The 22,507-nt window shown below is 40.6% G+C and overlaps 3 protein-coding genes across 3 annotated transcripts; 1 reads left to right on the top strand and 2 right to left on the bottom strand.

Moving 5' to 3' along the window:
• Nucleotides 1-15: 15 nt before the first annotated feature.
• On the bottom strand, nucleotides 16-2,144 carry LOC145446232 (COP9 signalosome complex subunit 3-like). Its single transcript, XM_080324477.1, has one exon. It carries the CDS (start codon nucleotides 2,141-2,143, stop codon nucleotides 830-832), a length of 1,314 nt encoding a protein of 437 aa, XP_080180603.1. The 5' UTR covers nucleotide 2,144; the 3' UTR covers nucleotides 16-829.
• A 42-nt stretch (nucleotides 2,145-2,186) lies between these two features.
• On the bottom strand, nucleotides 2,187-3,727 carry LOC145446241 (multiple coagulation factor deficiency protein 2 homolog). Its single transcript, XM_080324489.1, has one exon. The coding sequence runs from the start codon at nucleotides 3,587-3,589 to the stop codon at nucleotides 3,158-3,160; it is 432 nt and encodes a 143-aa protein (XP_080180615.1). The 5' UTR covers nucleotides 3,590-3,727; the 3' UTR covers nucleotides 2,187-3,157.
• Nucleotides 3,728-3,884: 157 nt separating this feature from the next.
• Nucleotides 3,885-22,127, top strand: LOC145446222 (TBC1 domain family member 22B-like). The gene is made up of 13 exons (XM_080324463.1): nucleotides 3,885-4,078; nucleotides 6,931-7,084; nucleotides 8,990-9,191; nucleotides 9,252-9,302; nucleotides 10,554-10,676; nucleotides 11,378-11,448; nucleotides 11,523-11,651; nucleotides 12,827-12,892; nucleotides 12,955-13,069; nucleotides 15,383-15,571; nucleotides 15,992-16,088; nucleotides 16,734-16,860; nucleotides 21,272-22,127. The coding sequence occupies exons 1-13, from the start codon at nucleotides 4,014-4,016 to the stop codon at nucleotides 21,404-21,406; spliced, it is 1,524 nt and encodes a 507-aa protein (XP_080180589.1). The 5' UTR covers nucleotides 3,885-4,013; the 3' UTR covers nucleotides 21,407-22,127.
• The last annotated feature ends 380 nt before the right edge of the window (nucleotides 22,128-22,507 follow it).

Genomic DNA, 22,507 nt, shown 5'->3' with positions numbered 1-22,507 from the left:
AAAACAAAATCACGATTCCGAGATTCACATTTGCATTTCACAACATGAGATTAGCAAAGTCATCGCTAAACACTGGATTTCAATACATAGAAATGAAGAGGTATGTAACGCAAATCTAGTCGAGTGGTTCACGTCGGAGGCAGAACAGAAAAGAACAACATTCAGTGAAGATTGTGATAGGGCCTTCACCGTACCATACTTCTCCTGGTATGAAACATCAATGATTACGCAAGTTATTACAAGTACTGAAACTTTATCATATTTTTTTCCTATTTTTGGCATCGCCCATGGTAGGGCTGAATCTAACTGGGCACGGTTGTGTGAAATATAACTGTAACACCTCAACGATATGTGAAGTAACCAATCTTAGTCTCAACTGACAGAGAGCATACAATGCATACTGCATTTGGTTAAATTCCCAAAGCAATCTGAATATTAGTGCAAAAAAAACTTGCATTAAACCAGAGGGTAAAAGGTCACAATTCAGTGAAGTCGCAAACACATTAGCCACATTAACCACACTAGATGGTGTCATTAACAAAAAATTATCCAACGTACAGTGCCAAACTCATATCAAACGTATTCAAAAATTTGAGTAGTAATATAATTTAACCGAAACCTTTTCGATAGAATATCCGATGTCAGAACACTGACAATGCAACCAAGGAACCACAGCCTAAACCATGCATGAATTTGACGATGTCACTAGAAAATAATGCAATGAGCCTGGAAGGAACATTCCCTCAGTGGACATCGCAGTTAGAAAATCTAGAATGGTGATTAGTCCGATATAAATTGTCTCATACAAAAAATGACATCGGTGAAAGAATTAGGCGAGTTTAGTGGCGTGTGACTGCGTCGCAGACCTGAGTCCAGGGTCAATGTCATCGTCAGGCGCTACTTTTGACTTGGCTTTACGGACATACTGTGGATTAACAGAAATCTCAGAGTCCATCTCTTGAATCTTTCTGTCCAATTCCATAAAATGACGAATGTCGCGATCGACTTTTTGCAACGCCGCGACATTGTCGTATTTCTCGGGATCGTCGTAGAAACTGACCATACCGTCTTTTTGGTTGACTACCGCAAATATTTCTCCGTCCGCTATCATGCTGCGCAAGTATCTTTCTGCTTCCTGTGGGTCTGCGAGCTGCGCTCTCGACGCTACATCAGACAGAGACAACGTTATGAAAGTCTTTGTCAACATTTGAATGTTATGCTTGTGTAAAGACGCCAGTACTTGTTTCACGAGGCCCAGATTTCCATCTTGAGCGTAAGTCTGACGATTCCAATTGATCACAGATGTTACTTCGGAAGCCAAATGCGTCGAGTATGCATTGATAAGGTCATTGTACTGATTACAAAGTGGTCTTACTCCCCTCATCACAATATGGGAGGTGTATTTTGGCAAAGGAGATACTTTACCGTCCTTTATAAGCGCTACAAGGATGTGTTTCTTATACGCTTCGACCATGAGCTGGCTGATAGTAGTGGCAGGACAAACTAGCGCTTGTTCAAAGAAAAATAAAGCTCTGTCAAAGTTTTTCAACGCGGCATATATCATCCCGCCATAATAATAATAGCAAAGATAGTGTTTCGCTTCGAACTGCCTGTTCTCTTTCGCAATATCCGTTATTTCGATATCCAAATACTTCAAAGCCGCTTTCAGACATTTCGCGTCCAAGCATAGTTGACATAAGTCTGCATGGATTGACGTTAATTGTGAAGGAGAATCTTGAATTTTGTTGATCGCGTGACTCAGTACCTTAATGCCGCGTATAGCGATTCCTCTTTTGCATAATTCGCTCGTCAGCAAGTGGCAAATCTGGGCGAAATTTCCAGTGGAATACTGAATTTGCTCCTTCTTGCATTGACTTATGAAGACGTCGCATTGCGTGAGTAGCAATTCAAAATCTTCTGTTGAACTGGTGGATGGAAATAGGGAAATTTTTACGCATAAAATGTACATCATTCCTAAGGAATGCTCTTGGATATCCAAAGTTTCCATTATGGTGTCCAGGCTGGACACGTTCTTCGATAGCAGATTCCATGACTTGTTCATAAATTCGCAAAGCTTACTCCATTGTCCTTGTGAGGAAAAGCTTTGTACATTGCTAACGAAGTCTTCAAGGCCTGCTGACATGGTATCCGTTCGTGCCAAGATATTATCACTTACACGCTAACAATCTGCAAAGGTAATCGTAGTAAAATTTCATTCACATTCATTTGACACGATGTAACAGCTCAATGTTTACAGATTATTCTGCACGGCACAATTCCATTGCTACTATCATCAATAAACAAAAATTATATGTATCCCTTTTCAGGGATTTCGAATTTCATAAAGGCAGGCACAAATTACTAATTTAATGTCTTGGCTTAACTAGTAATAAAAAGGATCTAAACAATTAAACACTGCACTTTTAACTTGCCAGAATAAAACCATGCATCAATAACAGCATAATTACAGTTGCAGTTACAAACAGTTAGGTATTGCATGAATATATCCATGGATTTCAGGAGAAAAAACATTGCACGGTTAGAAGTAAGTATAGACTTTGTGAATTTACGAGCATCCCAGAACCGCAGTCAAAGGATGTTAGAAGAAACAATTATGTAGGCCTATTGGTGTTAGGATAATGGTGGTACCTGGAGGCAGCTTGTGCCTAAATAAATAAAGCCTACTGCAAATGATAAAGTATGTAGACCAGACAATGCTCATCTTTTCAATTGAAATAAAATAAACATATATCGTCTTCGTAAGGCCAATATATCAGAAATGAAAAACAAAGCTTTCTAAAGACTGCAGTCAAGAACGTGTAAGGAGTTGTGTACATACATATATTCACAGACATAGGCTACACTTTGGTAATAAAAGTTTGATATTAAAGTGTCATGGTGGTAATTTCCTGCTTTATATAAAATGATCCCTATATTTCATGGAAATATACAATGGCAAAGTGGCATTAATAGATACGTTTCAGTGCAACACAACGAATGTTTTTTCAACACTAAAAGTATAGTACTAAATCTTGGTTGTTTATCATGTTAGAAAAATACTTCAATCAATGGCGTTTGAATCTTAAATAATATTTTTTTTCACAGCTGGACATATTGTTGCTATTACCTATAGTGCCATTGATAAAAATTACACCCCTTAAGCCTGTTGAGAATTGGTATTCTCAGCGATATTCTTCAATGGAGCGACATATTCCTCAAAAGTCATCATTCCATCATTATCAACATCATGTCGCTTTAGGATTTCATCAACTATCCCAGTCAACTGTTCATCTGAAAATGTCCTTTGATCTGAACCTTCCCGTTTCTGATGGTGGCTCAAGGAGGTGATCAGCTCCGTACCGTCGAGTTTGTTGTTATGATCGAAGTCGTGTTGCCTGAAATAATGAAATTGCAGCTCTTCTGTGTTCATTTCTTCGACTTTTTTATTTACTGGACCTCCGTCGAGTTCTTCCTTCAAATGCGCGCGACCGTGTTCCGACTCTGGGTCGATGTCGTGGTAAAACTCGTCTGCGAATGCAGCCATTGTGCAAATCAGCAGGGAAATCACGAATCTCATACTGGCGTCCATCCAACGAAAACCTTTTCCACTAAAAAATATACGGACCAAACTGCTAACTGCGATATTTTCATGAATTATCTCATGCTCAATGATTACGATGCTTTCACTTCGTCGCTCTAGCAATTTTAGCTGATGAGCCGTGAAACTTGGTTTTATCATGTTTTCCAAGTTTCATTTTTTGTAAGTTGTTTTTTTAAAGGTTTTAGTCGAAAATTTTCTCATATACTACCACATGTGACAGCTAGCATTTTCATTCGCTAGTGATTGTTGACTTACAAACTGCAAATTTCCATTCTGGTATGATATGCCTCAATGCATTCTCATGGAGGCTATGCGTCACCAATGTAACTAACTAGCCTGGGGGTATACTTCTGCAAGACAGCGGTCGGTACAGGTGACGGGTCTGGGTCAATGGTCCCAATGCACGAATATAATGTCTTCGAAATCACCAAACAAAGTTCCGTTTTGGAAAAGGTCATCACCGAAAACTCCTGGCGGGTAAGCATTGCTTAGAAATTGGAACATTTGCTATATTTACCGATGTCACATACGGTTACCTTACCTGCAGGCTTACCATATCGGTGTTTATGCCATTTTACTTGGTACGGCATCATATACCGTACCGTTAATAAGTTTGGTAGTACAGAATGTACACGATGTGTTCCTTTTTTTCATTACTCTTACTATACAATACAACACTAAACCACTGCTTAGTATATTTTGTCCTGCATTCAAGTAACTTTTTTGTTGGTTTATTATCACAATTATGATAATAACAAATAACATAATCGCTGTCTCATCTATCCTATTTGTCTACTCCAGTTTAGGACTTTCAGCTTTATAGCTCATGTTTGCTGCATTGGGATTTCGACGATGGCCTATAATATAATTGCTGAGAAGGTGCACATTGCAAATGCAATTAAGAGAACCTGGTCTATCATTGTATTGATCACTAACTGCCATCATTGTGTAAAATATATCTTTCTTTTATCCTCCCCCATATAGAATAATGCTACATACATTAGGCTACTTAGATCTGGTACATTTTGTGATGATAATTACTTAATTCGGATTTTAACCCTTTGTAACCGGCCGGCCTACTGACCAAAATTTTACTGCATCCACATAGAAAACGATAAAATGTCATCCATATGGCTTAAATCGACGCCCAATATATTGCCGTAAACCTGAAGTAGCCGCCTAGCGGTCTGAGATACTCTCACGGCTCAGACGCCAGAGGGAATAGCGTTATGCGAGAAAATGTTCGCGATTTCTTGAAAATAAATTACAATTTTGTTCTTCTATATCTCCTGTAACGTCATACCTAGGCCCTCTCTTAGTATATGACCACCTGATTGCCTTCCGCATGAATCTCTACGTTCCAACGAGACATTACATGCTACCATAGCGCTTCATATATATATATATATCGTCTTTCAATTAAATAAAAGGGCAAAAGAAAACAGGAAACAAACGAACATCAAGATAATGAGTTTTCGGCCCTTATTAAGCGCCTCCATCGTGGGCGGTCGTGGGCGTCTTCGAGCGATAGCCCGCGTTGCGCTAGCTCGGTCTCTATTGTTGAGCGCCATGTGGTTCTATTCCAGCCACCTCTGCGCCATGGCTCCGTCGGAATGTGGTTGATGATGGCGGCGGCTGGTTGATCGTCTTGATGCCGCACTAGATGACCGATTAAGCGTAAGCGTCGTTCAGCAGCCAGTAAACGGCATGGGACTGTTTTTGTTAGTTTGCGCAGAGCATTGGTGGATATGTGCTCTGGGTGGTGGATGCCGAGTGCGTAGCGGAGGAGTGCATCGTAGTTGGCGTTGAGTGTCTTAGCCAGCTTTTCTGTCAGCGTGAGTGCTTCTATTCCGTAGAGAAGAACCTGCTCGACAGTGGCACGGAAGATGCGGGTCTTGAGCTGGGTTGAGGCACTTGAGTGGAAGAGGCTATGTAGCCGTCTTGCCGCGCCCCAGGCCTTTGCTCGCCTCGCCTTGAGCGCTTTTCCAGAGTCAGCGACGTCAATACCGAGGTATACAAAACTCGTTACATACTTGAGATCGATATCTCCCAGTTGAATTGGTGTCGCGTTCGCCGGTAGAGCTGGTATGGCCAGAACCTCAGTCTTCTTAGCTTCATAGCCCAGCGCTACGATCTTGGAAAGGTAGTGATGATGAGCACAATCACGCGGCTGCCGCCGATGAGTAATCGATTACGTAATCTCGTATTCTCGTTGAAGGCAACGCGCGTCCAGTTATGCAGAACATAGGAACTGCCTTGGCAATGTTGCCGTTAGTATAGGCCTACATCTCCATGCTATTGAAGTGTTATCAACCCCAGTTGCTTGTTATATGTAACTTGCAGCTGTAAGGAATCCGTAAGTATACACATATTGCCTTATTCGACACTGCCCAGTGCCCATATACGCTCGGGAAGTCATTTCACGTGATTCATTGCTTTATTTCGCATCAATTTGAACCGTATTCTACACGGCTAATGCTCCATGTATGATCAACAGTAGTCATACAAGCCAACAGTAACTTCGTGTGCCATCTAAAACAGATATATAACTGCCTCTATATGATGTTGTTATCACAGGCTCGGGTACAAAAATAGCCTAACTCGCACGCTTATTTGTGCGGTGTTAGGGCTGGTGTCGGCTTTCTTATACAAAACTAAGCTCCATGATATGGATATTGATGGATATGCCAGGATAATGGCTAACTATATGTATAATTTGCTATTGCCTGAAGCAATTGTACATCTGTTTGAAACCGCAACGAGTCAGGTCATCTTACGCAGCCATGATTTTCACGTAATAAGGTATGCTTCTTTCACGTCAATTTGAAACATCTTCTACGTGCTAATCTTCGATATAAGGACTTTCATAGAATAGTATGACCAACAACAAGTCGTAGAAGATAACTGTAATCGGTTATATGAAGTCTAGAACGGAAGATACAATGGTCTATATTTCAGGCGGTCACTCACGCGAACATCATTACAAATTCAATTTTGCGGGAGACCTTTTTGCGTGTTCAATCTGCATTTCAAGCAGGATATACATTGCAACATTAGGTTATACATGGTCTGATGTATGCGTATTTATAAGAGCTATACATACCAACCGATTGCAATCGTTTATGACCAATGCAGGTCTAGCTATCTTGGATTAAATATCGACTCCTCTGCGTTAAACAGTCGCGGTCTAGTATACTAGACCGCCGGTCGGAAAGGGTTAATATTATCTAGCATTATTTTTTTACTATGTCCTGTAAACATCTCAACTGCCAAACCGTTTATAATATCACGGAATGCATTAATTGATACAAAATATTCTGTACATTCAGGTCAATGAAATCGTCTGGAGGATCACCCATGCCAAAACACAAGCTCACATTCAAAGAATTTGAACACCATACTGAAGACGCGTGGGATGCTGCAGATGATGACTTGATACGAGACGCAGCATCTAAATTCTCCATTCATCCGGAACATGTGAAGGTAATATTTTTTTTTATTATTTTAAGTCACCCTCATTGAATGCATCATAAATTCATGACTTTTGCACTATGATTAATAGTGTTGCTGAAAAACACTAATCCAAAACAACCAAATGATTGTTAGTGTTGTCACAAAAATCTATATAGAGGTGGTCAGTAAGTACAGATACATTTTTGAAAAGTATGTTTTTTCCCAAGTAGATAATCTTTCAGACTACTCCCACTTCTATTTCATCAGCCTTTGAAGCCAAATTAACTAATGTTTGATTTTTGACTTTTGACAATGCTAAGAGACAAAATGCATTTTCTGGTTTGTTCATGTCACAGATCGCCAGATCCAAACTAATTATGTGTGTTCCTTTTGGGGGTTTTGATATTTTTCTTTTATGAATTCCTAGTAAATCGCAACGAGAAAATGCATTTTGTCTCTTAGCATTGTCAAAAGTCAAAAATCCGAACATATTTCTTGTTTCGTGTTTGGCATGCATCATACTGCTTGAAAGCACATTTCACAATAATTTTTCTTTGTGTAGGCTGTATCCCACAGACATTTTCAAGCCCGTCCCCCCCATTTTTTTTTTCATCCGTAACTTTTTTTCATTGAGTTTAGGGCGAAACAGTTGGTTTTATTGAATTCCTTGGCCCCAGAATTGGTTAATTGGACATTTTAATTGGTTCTCTACCATCATTTAAGCGAAAAATATCGATTTCAAATATTTTTGAAAGTAGCGCCACCTAGTGACGAGAGGATTTTAAATCGCAATATCTTTTGAACCGCTGAACATTTTTCAATTTTTTTCTTTAATAAACTTGGAATTCAAAAAAGAATAACATTTGTAAATATTGGACAATTCTGAGGGTATGCATTACAGCCCCTGTTAAATTATAATGGAATTAGCCTTATTGGACGCATAAATTTTAACAGCTGTCACTATCTAACTACTAGCTAAGAATATGGTTTGCAATGCCTCATCTCAATCTACTATTATCAAGCTACTTCAGTAATTTCAGAACTTCTTTTTTATTTCACTTCAAGTAGTTTTGAAATGTCTTGTGCTCGAGCAGAAATTTGTGGCATTACCTCTACTTGTACTTGTATATCAATGATGACTGCTTTTAAATATATATGCAGTCAGAGAAAACCTCAAGTATAATCTACGTAAGCTTACCTTTATCTATGGCAGTGATTCTTCACCTTTTACCCCGGTCGCACCCCTCTGAGATCATCAGTTTTCGCACCTCCTTCTGGATGGCAAAAATTTGTTATTCTGATGTGTTTATAACCGTTGATTTTTCATTTAAAGCAGGTAGAAAAATCTTGATTCTCATAAATATAATAATTAGTCCTAAAAGGCAGCAATATAGCAATGGCCTCTTCAGTTGGTACTGGATAGTGAATATGTTCCACACCAGTACTCATGGTCTCAATTTTGCCTTTGAGAACATGCATTCGATGTTTTGAGGTGCATTGTTTACTATCCATCTTAGTGGTATGCGTGAAACCATACTGAAAATAGTCATAATTCTATCTTCGCTATTTAGCCCAGGCACGGTTCAAATCCCGTATTCCAAAACAGCTTAGTAGAGTAGCCTACATAATAGAGTAGACCTAACCAATCTTAATGATTCAGCACATCCGCACCCCTAGGAGTAGTTCTCGCACCCCTGGTTAGGGAACCCTAATCTATGATGTTCCAAATTTCAGAAAATTCTGTAACTGGTTTTTAGTGAGTTTCAGTGCCTGTGTTGCATCTTTGGGGCATTATATCTAATTCCATCGAAAACCTTGTGCGCGAACCGGATGAATTGTGTCCAATACACAACACCCTTTTGTTTTCTGATGTTTGTGTTGTCTGGTGACTCTAGTAGCCAAATTCCTATCAACACGTCCGCACCTCTTCTGCAGGAGTCTGCGAACCTCGTGCTGGAAAGCCACAGCAAACAAGGCCTGACAGACAACGATGGAAATAGCGTCGCGATGGCCGCGTCGAATTCATCGGAAAAACTACAATCACTGCGCTTCCCTGGCGGTGCGACCCGCTCTGTTACTGAAAATCAAGATCCGAACGCGTCGCTCCAGAACGAAAACACAACTACTGTGGAAACGAGTCAGTTTCGCCCTGCGTTTGATTTAAGATAGTACTTCTCACGTGACTTTTTCGCCTTAGTGCCGAATGAAGACAAAACAAAGCTGAGCGTTGAGCATCGAGAAGATCAAGGTGAGACTTTTTCTCGGTTGTTATACATTCAGTGGAGGTGGTCAGTAACGAAATTCTTCTACTTTTTGGAGTACTCGAGTAGCTTTTGCAGTACTTGCTCAAGTTGTTATGTTTTCGTATTACTTCCATTTGTAGGCTACTTTCTTTCAGGCAAAACCAATTTTGATTTCAAGCAATAGAAAGAAGTTTTGGGAATATTTTGCATCGCCATTAGTCGCGAAGTTTAAGTAGCCACCTCCGATCAACTGCCTCTACCAAATCTACTTTTTGAAACTACTTGAGCACTCTTCTGCTTCCACTTGAAATAGTTTTGACATGTCTCGGAAATTGCAGGTTCCACTCGAGCAGAAATTTGTGGTGTTACACGTGCTTGAGTTGGAACGATGAATACTTTGACCACCTCTGATATTCAGTTATGTTTTTGTATATTATTTTAAGGACTGTATGGTAAATTTTTGACAAATATCACACCATTAAAGCCTTTTTTAGTTGAGGTTATTGTACACGCTTCAATAAGTCATGTCACTAGTTGTGAGCATGTGGAGCCGACATAAATTGAAGGTTATTTGACTAGCTTAGGCTACTCGGTGCAAAACTAGCACTCGAATGCATAGGCGTAGCCAGAATGAAATTTGAGCTAGTGGAATTTTTGAAAATAATGACATGACGTCACAAATATGCATTGTGTAGTGACATAGTGAAAACGGATGACATAACAATACAATGTCCAAAAAATTTGAAGAGTGCATTTAACCCTACTCCCTGGGTACGTCACCGCTTGAAATTGTTGTACGCTATAATAATTGTGAATGACTCAATCAAGATCTCAGTTTCAGTGAACATATAGTAGATCAGTGCCCTGTTGGCGAGCAACAGGAATAGAAAAAGAGTATATACCTGGTAAAATGTGGTGTAATTTCCTGGAAAATGACCTGCTCTAGTTTTGTGACTCATGAATAGACTATCTGAAAAGTTCGTTTTTCTTGTTATTACAAAATACGGGTTTGTGTTGTAGCATTAAGATGGCATCAATAAGAGGATGGCTAACTGTAATTGAATTTGATTTATTTCATGTTGTATGAAAATATGCGAAATATCACCATCAGAGTTACAAATATCAACCGTACAGGAAAGCCTACGTTACAGCCTGTATAACTGCAAAAGAATTGATATCAGTCTGCGCTTTAAAAATTTATTCATTGTACTGGTAACCGTACGCCCGTCACGATTAAACAAGGAGATATTTCGCAGCTAACGTATCACCGCCCAATGTGCAATCAATGCGAACGTCTATGCAAAGCTTCGACGGAAAAAGAGAAGCCATAAAGGTCGAGAAATTTAGAAAGTTGGTCGATTCAGAAAATACTGACGTGGGTGAGTATTGCTTGTCCGGTATCCTTAGATATTTTTGTTTTACGATTGCTATTTGCAACTATTTATTTAAAGTGGGTGTCCTTGTATTCTGTAGCTCAACCCTTCATGGATTGACACATTTGTAGTGACATATCCAACCAAGGCAAAAATTGCCAGCTACCACTGTCAACCATGCGAAATCGTTGGTAGAACATGGAAGTAGAGTGTAGAGAAGTGGTTCTTAACCTGTGCCCCACAGGGGTGTTTTGAAGTGCACCACAGTGGGATTTGGAAAACTGTGAAGTTGATGAAAGGTTATAGTTCCACATGTCTTATTATTCCAGCAAAATATGCATTCATATTGCAAAACTTGTACTTCAAGCTCTCTCTTATAAGGAGCGAACTTCAGCATGTTGGAAATATACAAGAATTTTGTTGTCGCGAAACAGGTTCATAATGAATGGCATGATAAACAATGGTTAACGGGTAGAAATAGGATTGTAAAATGAACAGCAACCAACACAATAGTCAATGAAATATTACTATGGTCACATGTCGTTTGCTATTTAAAATCCTGTTTACTTATCACTATAACGCCTCCAAAACATTAATTCTACATTTCGACTATGACTCTAACAAGGAGTAGGGTATGAGTATAAAGAATAGAATTTGTCGTTTTCAAGACTTCCAATTGACACCTGTATTTCTATGTGATATTTCAGATCGCTTGAAAGAATTGAGCTGGTCCGGCATTCCGTCTTGTATGAGGCCGGACACGTGGCGGATACTATGTGTAAGTGTCCGTTATGCCACAATTCAGGCGCTGCAAACGCTGTCTAATTTTCTAACTTTGATGATGATTGCCAGGACTATATGCCCGCGAATAAAGAGCGCAGGGGCGCGGTCCTCGAACGGAAAAGGAGGGAGTATTTCAATTTTGTCCGCGATTATTACGATAAAGAGAGACAAGGGATGCATAAAGATACATTTCACCAGGTGCGGGGATTGCTTATTCGGGCCGTTTTTGCTGCAAACGATGGTGTCAAATCTGTTTTCGATAACCGTGTCTTAACGGGCATTTCCCTGCTGTGTGTTAGCGAGCTATGTGGATTTAAGATCTGAGGTGGTCAAAGTAGTTATCGCTGCTACTCAAGTAGAAGTAGTGATGTCCGTGAAGGTGAAAAAGTATGTCTAGCCCTAGTTTTGCCTAAAATACTGAAAACTGTTGAGTAAAAGTAGTGTAAAATCATAACCTAGGCGTACTTTGAAAAGTAGAAGAACGTCATTACTGTCCACTAGGGCTGTTCAAAAATAACTTTTTTTCCTGAATCTTGCTGGTTACTGGATTAAATCGTTAGGTTGCCTTAAAAAACGACGCACACCAAATTTGAATTCATTCCAACCAATATTCGCGGATTTCGTAGAGTTTAAAAATTTTGAATTTGCCTAAAAATGCCAAAAATTTTTTTTTCAAATTTTCCTTCCAACCTTATGAAACTGTTGCGCTGTCTTCAAAAACGATGGAAAACAAATTTGACTCAATTTCAAGCTGCAGAAGCGGAGTTATTCAACTTTTTGATGATAATTCTAGGATGATCCACCAATCAAGGATAATCCAAGATTTATCAAAGAAAAACTGAAATAACTCCACTTCTACGGCTTCGAATTGAGTCAAATTTGTTTTGCATCGTTTTTGAAGACAGCGCAACCATTTCATGGGGTTGGCAAAAAAATTTGAAAATTTTTTTTTTTGCATTTTTAGGCAAATTCGAAATTTTCAAACCCTACTAAATCCGCGAATATTGGTTGGAATGAATTCAAATTTGGTGTGCGTCGTTTTTTAAGGCAACCTAACGATTTAATCAAGTAACCAGCAAGATTCAGGAAAAAAGATTATTTTTGAACAGCCCTACTGTCCACCTCTGGACACAGGCCTAGTCGGTCTGCTCACTGGCTAACTTTTCGGTAGCTTTTGTCTTTCATTCACAATTGCCGTCAATTGTGCACACGCAAAACACCATCCGATGTACGCACTCAATTCCTTGTTCTAGCTGGCTAATGTTGGCCGAGCATGTCAAAAATTTTCGAAACTGCGATTAGTCGGGACGTCATTAAAATCCATAATACAACTGGGACCATTCTGAGTCTGATACGATGTTATATTCATGCAGATACACATCGACATACCGAGGACGAACCCTTTAATTCCACTGTTCCAAAAAGAAATCGTTCAAGAAGTAAGCCGGCCGTGCCCTGTGAAAGTCGCGCTGGGATTGCTATCAGTGAATGTTGTTTGCAGATATTCGAAAGGCTTTTATTCATATGGGCGATCCGCCACCCCGCGAGTGGATACGTGCAAGGCATCAACGACCTCGTCACTCCGTTTTTTATAGTTTTCCTATCAGAACAAATAGGTGAGATCTGCGGTAACGCTGTATGCTGAATCGTGTCTTACAGTCTTGAATAGAGCCCGTCAATATTGGATTTTTTAACCAATATGACCCAGAACTACCACCGTCAACGATAAACTCGAATGTAGTCAGCCGCTAGCTTCGAACGTATTTCCGAAACTACAGAGCATCTATTTGAACAGCTTTATGGCCATCACCATGCTTGAACATGAAATACACTATAGGAACCAGACTTGGACAACTAGAAAATTTTCGGCTTTGTCGAATTAGATTAGAACTAGAGCCGCAGAGTTTTTCAATATTAGAATTAGAATTAGAGCTACACAATTTTTCCGAATTAGATTAGAATTGGAGCTACGCAGCTTTTTCCAAATTAGATTAGAATTATAGCTTCACAGCTTTTTCCAAATTAGATTAAAATTAGAATCAGAATTACCGAATTCGGAAAAACTTGGAAATTGAATGAAATTGTGAATGCGTAATAAATACAGTAAAAAGTTAAGTTCTTATCGAAGCACAGTGTAGTCTCTTCACCATGAGAATGATTAACGTCTGTATACCAAGCTTTGCTCGTTTTGCACTATACCAGGGGTCGTCAACACGCGGCCCGCGAGGTCATATTTTGCAGCCAGCGATCTGATTTGTGAATTTGGAAGAACGCGAATAATGATCAATGCACATCACAACGTGCATTATCATGGCGTCATATAACATGATTAGGCGATAAGCGTCTCAATTGTTCAACAAAACAAACAAACAAGCTACTATGCCAGCATGGCTATTATGCGTCGCACAATAACTACTATTTCTGTACGTTGTAAGTAATGCGATGGCGGCTTGGCACTGGATTCCTCCCGTGCGAGAGGGATATTCTTGTTAACTTGCTTCAAAATGCCGCGGTCGAAAAGGCATTTGAAGGAAAACAAAAAATTAGATTAGAATTAAAATTAGAGCGTAGGAACACTTCACAAATTAGATTAGAATTAGAGCATAAGAACAATTCACAAATCAGATTAGAGTTAGAATTAGAGCATAGAAACATTTCACAAATTAGATTAGAATTAGATCACTGGGATTTCGCTCTAATTTGGTGAAATTAGACAACTAGAATTATCTGATAGAGGTCGCATCTGGAAACCTGTAAGCTGTAAGAAATAGATCAATACTCCCAGTTGAGATCCTAGTTCTCTGATGACTCCCAACTGGCATGCTGCGATGTCACGAATTTTTGTACCTCAATGGCCGATACTGATATTTCTTTCAAAGTGTGATATCAACTCGATAGGCAATTCGGTCGGGCTCTGGTTTCGAATGTGTCTTACGGCGGAATGTGTGATTGTTGGGTTTGCGGCATCTTGTCCGCTAGTGTTTACTCAACTGCAATGTTACGTTGTGTCGATTGGAGCACTTGTAGCCGGAAAGACTGTGTAAATGTTTGATGGATCGGTATTCTCAACGATGGCGGTATGCCACTTCAATACCCCATATAGGCGTCAATACAAGCAAAGCTAGCTTCGTGGCATTACTGCGACTATCCTGCTAGTGTTACTGCTTCACATTATTTGTTTGCCTTAAATCTCGATTTCTGTGTGTCATGGTATATAATTGATTGTTTTAAATTTAATTGTGCATCATGGAATAGATACCGATAAATTTATGCGTGCTGGCTTGCTTTCGGTTAAGGTTCATTGCTAGGGCTGAGCACAACGGTTTACATACTTGATTCTTTGTTGAGTAGTGATTGTAATGATTCTCGTCAAGTAGTAACATTAAATATTTTTTGCTACTGAGATTATGCATTCATTTCGGAAAAGTACTGTCTATTTAATAGGTTGGACTTGCCATTTCGACACAATTTTCCCATCATTCAAGCCTTGAAACGTCAATTGGTTTATCATAGTATCCTAAACATGTAGCATGACAGTATGGATTTTCAACGCGACGTTTTTAAGTGGTGATCAACCCAAAGCGTTATCACATATTTCCCGTTAACAAATGAGAAAAAATAGTCATAGTGAGTGAAGCTTGCTGGTCAGCGCAAAGTCAACTCAGTCGGGTACTCTGTTTTGCCTGGCCAACAATATAGAAAACAGTTCTGTACAGTGTACAACCATCATCAGTACTTCGCTAATGTAGATCTGCCATTATTTCAAGACACAGACAACCAACCAGACTGCGTATAAGGCATGCAGTAACTACTTTTGAAATTTGAAAATTGTATTTTGTGTGACCCGATGCATAAATTGCACACCCCAGGCGCTGAACTTGTGTGCGGCGCGTCTCTGTGAAATTTCCATCGGCAATTTCGGTCTTTAGAGCCCGGTGCCGACGTGGAATCGTACGACGTTTCCAAACTTTCCGAAGAAGTCTTGCAGCACATGGAAGCGGACACGTTTTGGTGTACGACGAAGCTTTTAGACGGTATTCAAGACAACTACACGTTCGCGCAGCCCGGCGTTCAGACCAAAGTGCAGAGGCTGCAAGAATTGAATAAAAGCATCGATGGTGGGTATAAGCTGGGTGCCTGCTATTCTCCTCTTTTCTGACTAATTACTTGTTTGATTTCCCAATTTTTCCTTTTTCTATTTTGAGTGGATTGCCATGTTTTGAAAATTGCTATTTCAACTAGCCTATCTACTTGAGTAGAAATTTAGAACGTTACTTTTACTTGTACTGGAGTTAATGGAGTATCATCAATGACTACTTTGGTCACCTTTGACCAATATATCTAACCTAGAAGCATGCGTCAATATTTACTCTGAGATAGTGTTGGACCAATGATCAAGGTCCATCAGGGGCGAGACTTGAGAATTATTGCTATCATTTGAAATCTTGTTCGATATTTTAAAATGATGTGATGCCAGTCAAAGATTGATGGAAGATGTTCAGGGCGAATTGTGTGTCGACAATGATATTCTTTTTTAGCTGAATTGCATCAGCATCTAGTCGACGAGAACGTGGAGTATCTGCAATTTGCGTTCAGGTGGATGAACAATCTGTTGATGCGGGAAATTCCACTGAGGTAGGTATCAATGATTTCCTTTGAAGCTACCTTGTGGCCCTAATACGAATATCAGCGCTATATTTGTCATCTACAGACCTCAACTTGCTATAACAATGTCATTTGACTCGTGATTAACTCCGATTGCTGTTAAAATGTACCAAATCACGTAAGGCTGGGATTTGCCCTTGTAAAGTTTAAGGCCAAACTCATGACATTCTTTGCTATCACGTTTGGAACATGTTATTTTTGTTGTATGATTTCAACCCAGAGCTATGTACGGATACGCTCTTGGCAATGACGTATTGTGTCATCCACACTGAATCGCACTCTGGCTCAATATTAAAAACGTTGTGGTTATAGACAGAATCCAATTTCGTAATTGCACCCACTTGTGACACTATCAGTCATTCTGTGTTACTCAAGCTAAAAGTTACCACTCGTAAACACACATCTGGCGATTTTGAAACATACCACCTGAGTTGAAAAATATGCATTATGTCATCCCATTAAATTTTCCAAACTACTTGAATGCTTCTATATCTTTCATTTTGTACTTTAAAGTGAATCAATTTGCGTCCCGCTGTCAATCTGCCGTGGCAGAAATGACATTGTCATAGTCTGGTTCGAATGACCTTGTGCAGATAGGTGTAATCTCTTTTCCAGATGTACCATCCGTCTTTGGGACACTTACCTAGCCGAAACAAAAGGCTTCTCCGATTTTCACCTTTATGTTTGTGTAGCGTTTCTGAGGCAATGGAGGCGACAATTGCTGGACGAAAAAGATTTTCAGGTAAACGGATTGCTTCAAATTCTGGAGTAAACTTCCGACTATCCAGCGAAATCTAGCGTGTATTGCTTGTAACGTCGTAAGAATGACATGACGCTCACTTCTGTTGTGATTGATATGCTAAGCCAGCCATTTGAATGTCATACTGCTTCAACATGTCAGGCTAAACTTGATTTTGTCAAACAACTGTAGAGCTACTCTAGGTATTATGTAGGCCTACTTCCACTTGACTCTATATTTTTTCCAAGTATAAAGCAGTTTTTTAATGGGCTTGCGTCATGTTTACAAGGGTCCGTGGACGTATGAGCTTGCGACACATGAGCATGTGGGTTAAGTACGGGTTTGGGGTGGGTTAGGGTAAGGATTGGGCTTGAGATATATATATGGGTTAAATTCAGGATTACCGGTATGTCTTGAGTTAGGGTTGGTTTTTTGGTTATAAAGTCACATGCTGAAGTGATGCAGGCTTAAGTGTCCCACGCTCAACTGTCGTTCTCCATTGTGTCGCATGCTGATATGTCAGGCAACCGTTTGCAAGTGAATGCAGAACAGATATCATGGTCACAAAATGAAGATACATTTGGACATGCAGAATTGCAATATACAATTGCAAAATACAATATTCATATTGAAATGAACCCATCTGACACTCGTCGGCAACTAGTAGAAAATTGGAAAGAGTATTGTACAATCAATGATCGTGTCACCGAATATGACGGCACCGACATGAAATTTCGCATAATCGAGGCAAAGAGATCGCTTAAGCTCAATGTGGGATGATACACGAACTCCTGTTGGCATAAACTAGGGTGGCGTATTTTGGTAAAAGTCGACTTGAAGACACACAAATGAAAGCTTGAACGGTCTATCCCGATGACGTGAAATCTCGATAATTTTTCGCACAAATAAAATTATTTAACCATCAAATGTTTGCCAATAGCAGAATTCATGACCTCTGCCTGTTCTGATTCAAGCTCGTACGTTTCTCATTGTGCCTCTGGTAGAGTTGGCTTTCTTGTCAGTAAGTGATTGTTGGCACTCGGGGCAATTTTCGGCATCTTGATAGGATCAGGGCAAGTTGATCAGAAAGGATAGGGCCAACCATACATCTGTGGCAAATTGGTGGGGTCTGGTAAGCTATTTTGAGTAACCTACTCTCAAGCAGAATCTGGTCCTTGTCCAGCCGTGTTCCGGGGATAGGTGGTCAAAGTAGTCATCCTGGTATTCAATTAAGGGTAAATTTCTACTAAATTATAGTAGAAGCAGCTTGTTCCAAGTCATGTCAAAATATTTTCAAGTGGCATAGAAAATGAAGTTTTGAAAAGTACTCGGGTAAGCAGTTTCAAGAAGTAGATTTTGTCCAGGGATTTTGATTCTGCCTTCCTATTATGGCGACACCGTGTCGCTCTACACCAGTGGTTCTCAACCGCCGGTGCCGGTCCGCGACGACATTCCTGCCGGTCCGCCAGGTATATTACAAATTTATACCTTGATTTAAAGATGCAATGCTGAAGTCTTGTCCATTGATGAAAGAAATTAAACATCATATTTTAAACTGATTCAGAACTTAGTGAGGTAACATTAGGGCTGGAAACATGTTCGATTTGACTTGAAGTTCAAGACGTGTCATTTGACGACATGCGAGCGAGAAGTACAGAACAGAAAAGAGCTGACTCATCGCTAAACACCGCAATCATTCGTTTTCGATTCATTCGTTTTGTGAATAAGGACCGTAACTGGGGCACTCAAAACCGCCCAATTGGGGAGGGGACGAGCTTGAAAGAGACCCAAAATTATTTCGCAATTGAACATGAATCGTAGCGTAATTTTTGAAAGTTTTTCTAACATTTTCAATTTTTTCGCGTTTTGCTCAATTTAGTATCACTAAATGTCTTGCTTATTAGGTGCCCCATCTCCAAGAAATGCGCAGAATTTATAGAAATAGGCATTTTGGCGCCAGCCATTATCGCGCCAAGACGTACCAACATATAATGAAGTTTAGGCTAACCCACGGCCTTCGGCGCGAAAGACTGTGAACGACTCTCGGCGGTAGCACGTTTATCTGGACAAGGCAATTTTACCTCGAATCAGCAGACTCACTACCATAAAATCACATGGATTCCATCATGAAGATAGTATAATTACGATAAAAACCCTCTAAATGTCACACTCCAGCGCCATATAATTACAAAAAACGGTTTCATATTTTACATTTTGGCTTCATTTCAATTTTTGAAAGTCCACCGGTCCGCCAGACATTTTTTGAAATTTTACCGGTCCGCGAGGTGAAAAAGGTTGAGAACCACTGCTCTACACTACATAAAAGGGAAAATACACGATGTCATGGCACTTTACGCATCAGTTCTTGCAGCAATTTCTAAATATAGATGCATGCCTTGCGCTGGTCATCTGTTCACAGCATGATCAGAGTCGTAATGGTGTAACGGAGTCTTGGCGATCGGGCGCAGTAATTGCCAGAACCATGTGATCCGTCTCGGCGTGATATTTCCGCTCCGAAGGTATAATCTTATCTCGGTATGGTGACATCGAAATGTGTAATCGCGCAATCTCGTATGGCACGCCGGCGGTGTTAAATTTGTACCGGTTCATGTCGTGTATGTATCGCGGCGTGTGGTCGAATGGCGTATATTATTCACGCGCGGCCAGTATCTTGAGACGAATTATTATTGCCTGCGTCATTTCCGTGTGTGTTTTGTTCACGCGAGGTATTGCGATTCGCGATGGCCTATGAGCCGGGATAATCCAAGGCGGCGAGTATTACCCGGCCGATTTTGGACTTGATCCGATTTAGCGCGGTTCGGGTTATTTGGGGGAACTTGCGTGGGGGATTACGTCCAAGGTCAAGTGATTTGGATTGCTAGACTGCGGCCGTTCATGCGTCTATTACTATAGATAACTAACCTACGGATAGATGCGCAACACGTGATTCACGGTCGAGTGATGCGGCCGACTTGTCGCTTCATAGCATGAAACGGCAACGTAATTGCTAATCCAATAGATGACGACCCGAGCTCTCAAATTTAATAAAGTTGATTTTATTTGAAAGCTACAGTCGCGCTGATTCTGGTAACTATCCGTAGTTCGTTATCTATACTATTACGCCGTACTTTTCGACTATATTCCATCACGAACGTATCGAAATTCTTGTGCCGTACGTCCGTAGGGAAATTTGAGCGCTTTGCAATCACTTCTTGACAGTTTACGTTTTTGTAGGCGTAGCATAATCACTTTTTGTACCCAAGTAGAAATTTAGGACGTTGTATCATGTGTAAGAACCACGCGTACTCTGACGCATATCAAATAAACTGACTACATGCAAAGCAATTGACGAGTTATGGCGTCACAATCGGCGAGCTTAGTAATCAGCTTGCTGTCGTCTTTATCACACCAGTAAGCTAACGAATGTAAAGTGCCGACCGGTTTTGGTACGAATTCCGTGGAAGTGTCAATTTGTTGGCTCTGACGAGAAAGTTTTGCAGATCACGGCGTCGTAATCCCTTGTACGTGCCGTGAGCCGAACTCGCGATAGGATTTGCCGTTGAATGATCCATGATTATTTAATGAGCTGTTGCGCTACCGCGTTAGCCTGTTTAGACGCGGCGTGCTGCATTACGAATCGAAAACACGCTCAACCACGATTCGTTCCTGTTTTGACAAAATGTTGTTACGTCCGGTCAGCGATTTACAAGTAAAAAAACAGCGCGACGATACGTAAGCTGTTTCGCATGTCACAATCGCGATTACAAAGCGCAGCACCGTTTCTTCGCGAAAAGGTTAAGGATTACGGCGCGACATTGAATAACAACGGACGCGAAGGTCAAATTAATGATGACGCAATTGCCACGCGCCATCAACGACGTGCATTTCGCTCACGAAATGAGAAATCGCTTAAAATACGCCTCGTTACGCTTTGTCATGTAATTTAATTTGGACGCGTAATTTGGATGTTTTGCGGATTTCAAATAAGTAGGTTCACGTGTGGATGCTTTAACAGAGGCAAAGCGCTAAGTTTAAGTTAACATGCTGTGCATCCGGTCCATGGACAAATTATGAGCACGCGACACTTCAGCGCGTGTGTTAAATTTAGTGTTAATTTCTATGTTAGGGTTAGTTTTGGAGAATGCAAGTAAATTTGACATTAGAAATTAGAAATGTTACGAATATTGTTGAATAAATTCGAAAAATTCACTGAACAAAAGCGTTACGGCACTTATGTAGGTATGGATTAATGTATTCTAGTTAGCCATTAGGGTTAAAGATTGAGGCTAAGGTTACGATTGGGGCCGTCAAGTGCCGAATTCACCGGTAACCAGTTCGGAGTTATGAAGTCACGTGCTGAAATTTCGTTCGTTGCGTCACATGCTGAAATGTCGGGCAATCTTTGTATTCGCAGGGCTTGATGTTGCGACTGCAGAACGTACCGACCAGCCACTGGGGTGACGCGGAGATCGGTCTGCTGTTGGCCGAAGCTTTCCGGCTGCGCTACACTTATCAAGACGCTCAAAGTCACTTGGCCGCTAAAAGATGACGAGGCTTGTCGCGATTGTTGGCGTGTCGAGAGGGCGTAAAGTAAAAGACTGAAGTTCACAAAGCTGGCGAGGCCGTCTGAGTGGACTCTCCAAGTCGGCGTTTGTTGAGAGCTTTCACCTCGCAGGGCAATCGAAGTCGACCCCAGTCTAAAATTAGCAAATTCTGAAAACATCATCATCATCATCATTCATCAACGGTAGCTTGTAATCGCTTTCTCTTGGTACGCTTGTTATGCGCCACATTAAAGATGGTTTAGTATTTTTTTCGACAATGCCAGAAATGCCGTTTATACTAACAGGCGCGGCTTTGTGTCACGTGTTTTCGATGCTGTGATACGGCCTGTCGAGGTTTCTAGGCTTCCAGAAAGTTCGAAATTGTAATTTCTCAACTCGAATCGAATCATTGCGTCCAGCCCTATTATTATTCATTGTCACATTTTGGGGATATTCCTTGCGTGAATGCGGAAGCTTCGCCTATTCTCGTGGGATTGGTCACTTTCGCGTTTTCTCGTGCGACTGCCTCGGAAGTGTCGCGGTACTTCCTCGTGCCTCATACGCTCGCGAATCGCCTACCCCTGAGTGGGGCTTGATATGCAATTGTACGGATTTAGTTAAATCTATATAGAAAATAGCTCAGATGTACTTTGATTGAAATAACGATTTTTTTCGTTCGCTGTACTTCCGCCGTGTAGCGGCTAATAAATAATGTATCATCGGTTATTTGTGTGCTTTTCATCATCTTCGAACATGGATAAGCACTGGCAGGTTAACAGGTTGATGTGTCTCGGATGATACGGATTAGTCAAGATACCATCAGTAGGCTGGTGCGCAGCTGCGCCGTTAAGTTTCTAAACCTAGTCAACTAATATTTGCCCGTCGAGTGTGTTTATAGGCCGTGGTGTCCTTACCCTTCGCCAACATGCCGCTGGCTATTGTAGTATATTACAATACTTAACGTTTGCAGAGTCTATTTAGCTGTCACTTATACGATCTTGTGGGCTCCGTACGAGACCGACGCGTTGTGTTGCGGCGGCTGATATTACAGTCGTTTTAACGGCATTGATGACGGTAATAACCTAATTAGGCAGTCGCTACCAGCA

Source organism: Botryllus schlosseri, chromosome 9 (assembly GCF_051294905.1).
Source record: "Botryllus schlosseri isolate E-star chromosome 9, Bs_hap1, whole genome shotgun sequence".
NCBI classification, from domain to species: Eukaryota; Metazoa; Chordata; class Ascidiacea; order Stolidobranchia; family Styelidae; genus Botryllus; species Botryllus schlosseri.
The sequence above is the reverse complement of the archived record's forward strand: the minus strand, read 5'-3'. Positions and strand labels throughout refer to the sequence as shown.

What these genes read in the sequence shown, in the direction of transcription:
- LOC145446232 (XM_080324477.1), bottom strand. Translation starts at nt 2,143, where the DNA reads ATGTCAGCAGGCCTTGAAGACTTCGTTAGCAATGTACAAAGCTTTTCC.
- LOC145446241 (XM_080324489.1), bottom strand. Translation starts at nt 3,589, where the DNA reads ATGGACGCCAGTATGAGATTCGTGATTTCCCTGCTGATTTGCACAATG.
- LOC145446222 (XM_080324463.1), top strand. Translation starts at nt 4,014, where the DNA reads ATGTCTTCGAAATCACCAAACAAAGTTCCGTTTTGGAAAAGGTCATCA. An exon ending in CACAACTACTGTGGAAACGA is followed by an intron (nt 9,192 to 9,251) that starts GTCAGTTTCGCC and finishes TTTTCGCCTTAG; the next exon opens with TGCCGAATGAAGACAAAACA. An exon ending in TGAGCATCGAGAAGATCAAG is followed by an intron (nt 9,303 to 10,553) that starts GTGAGACTTTTT and finishes GATATTTCGCAG; the next exon opens with CTAACGTATCACCGCCCAAT.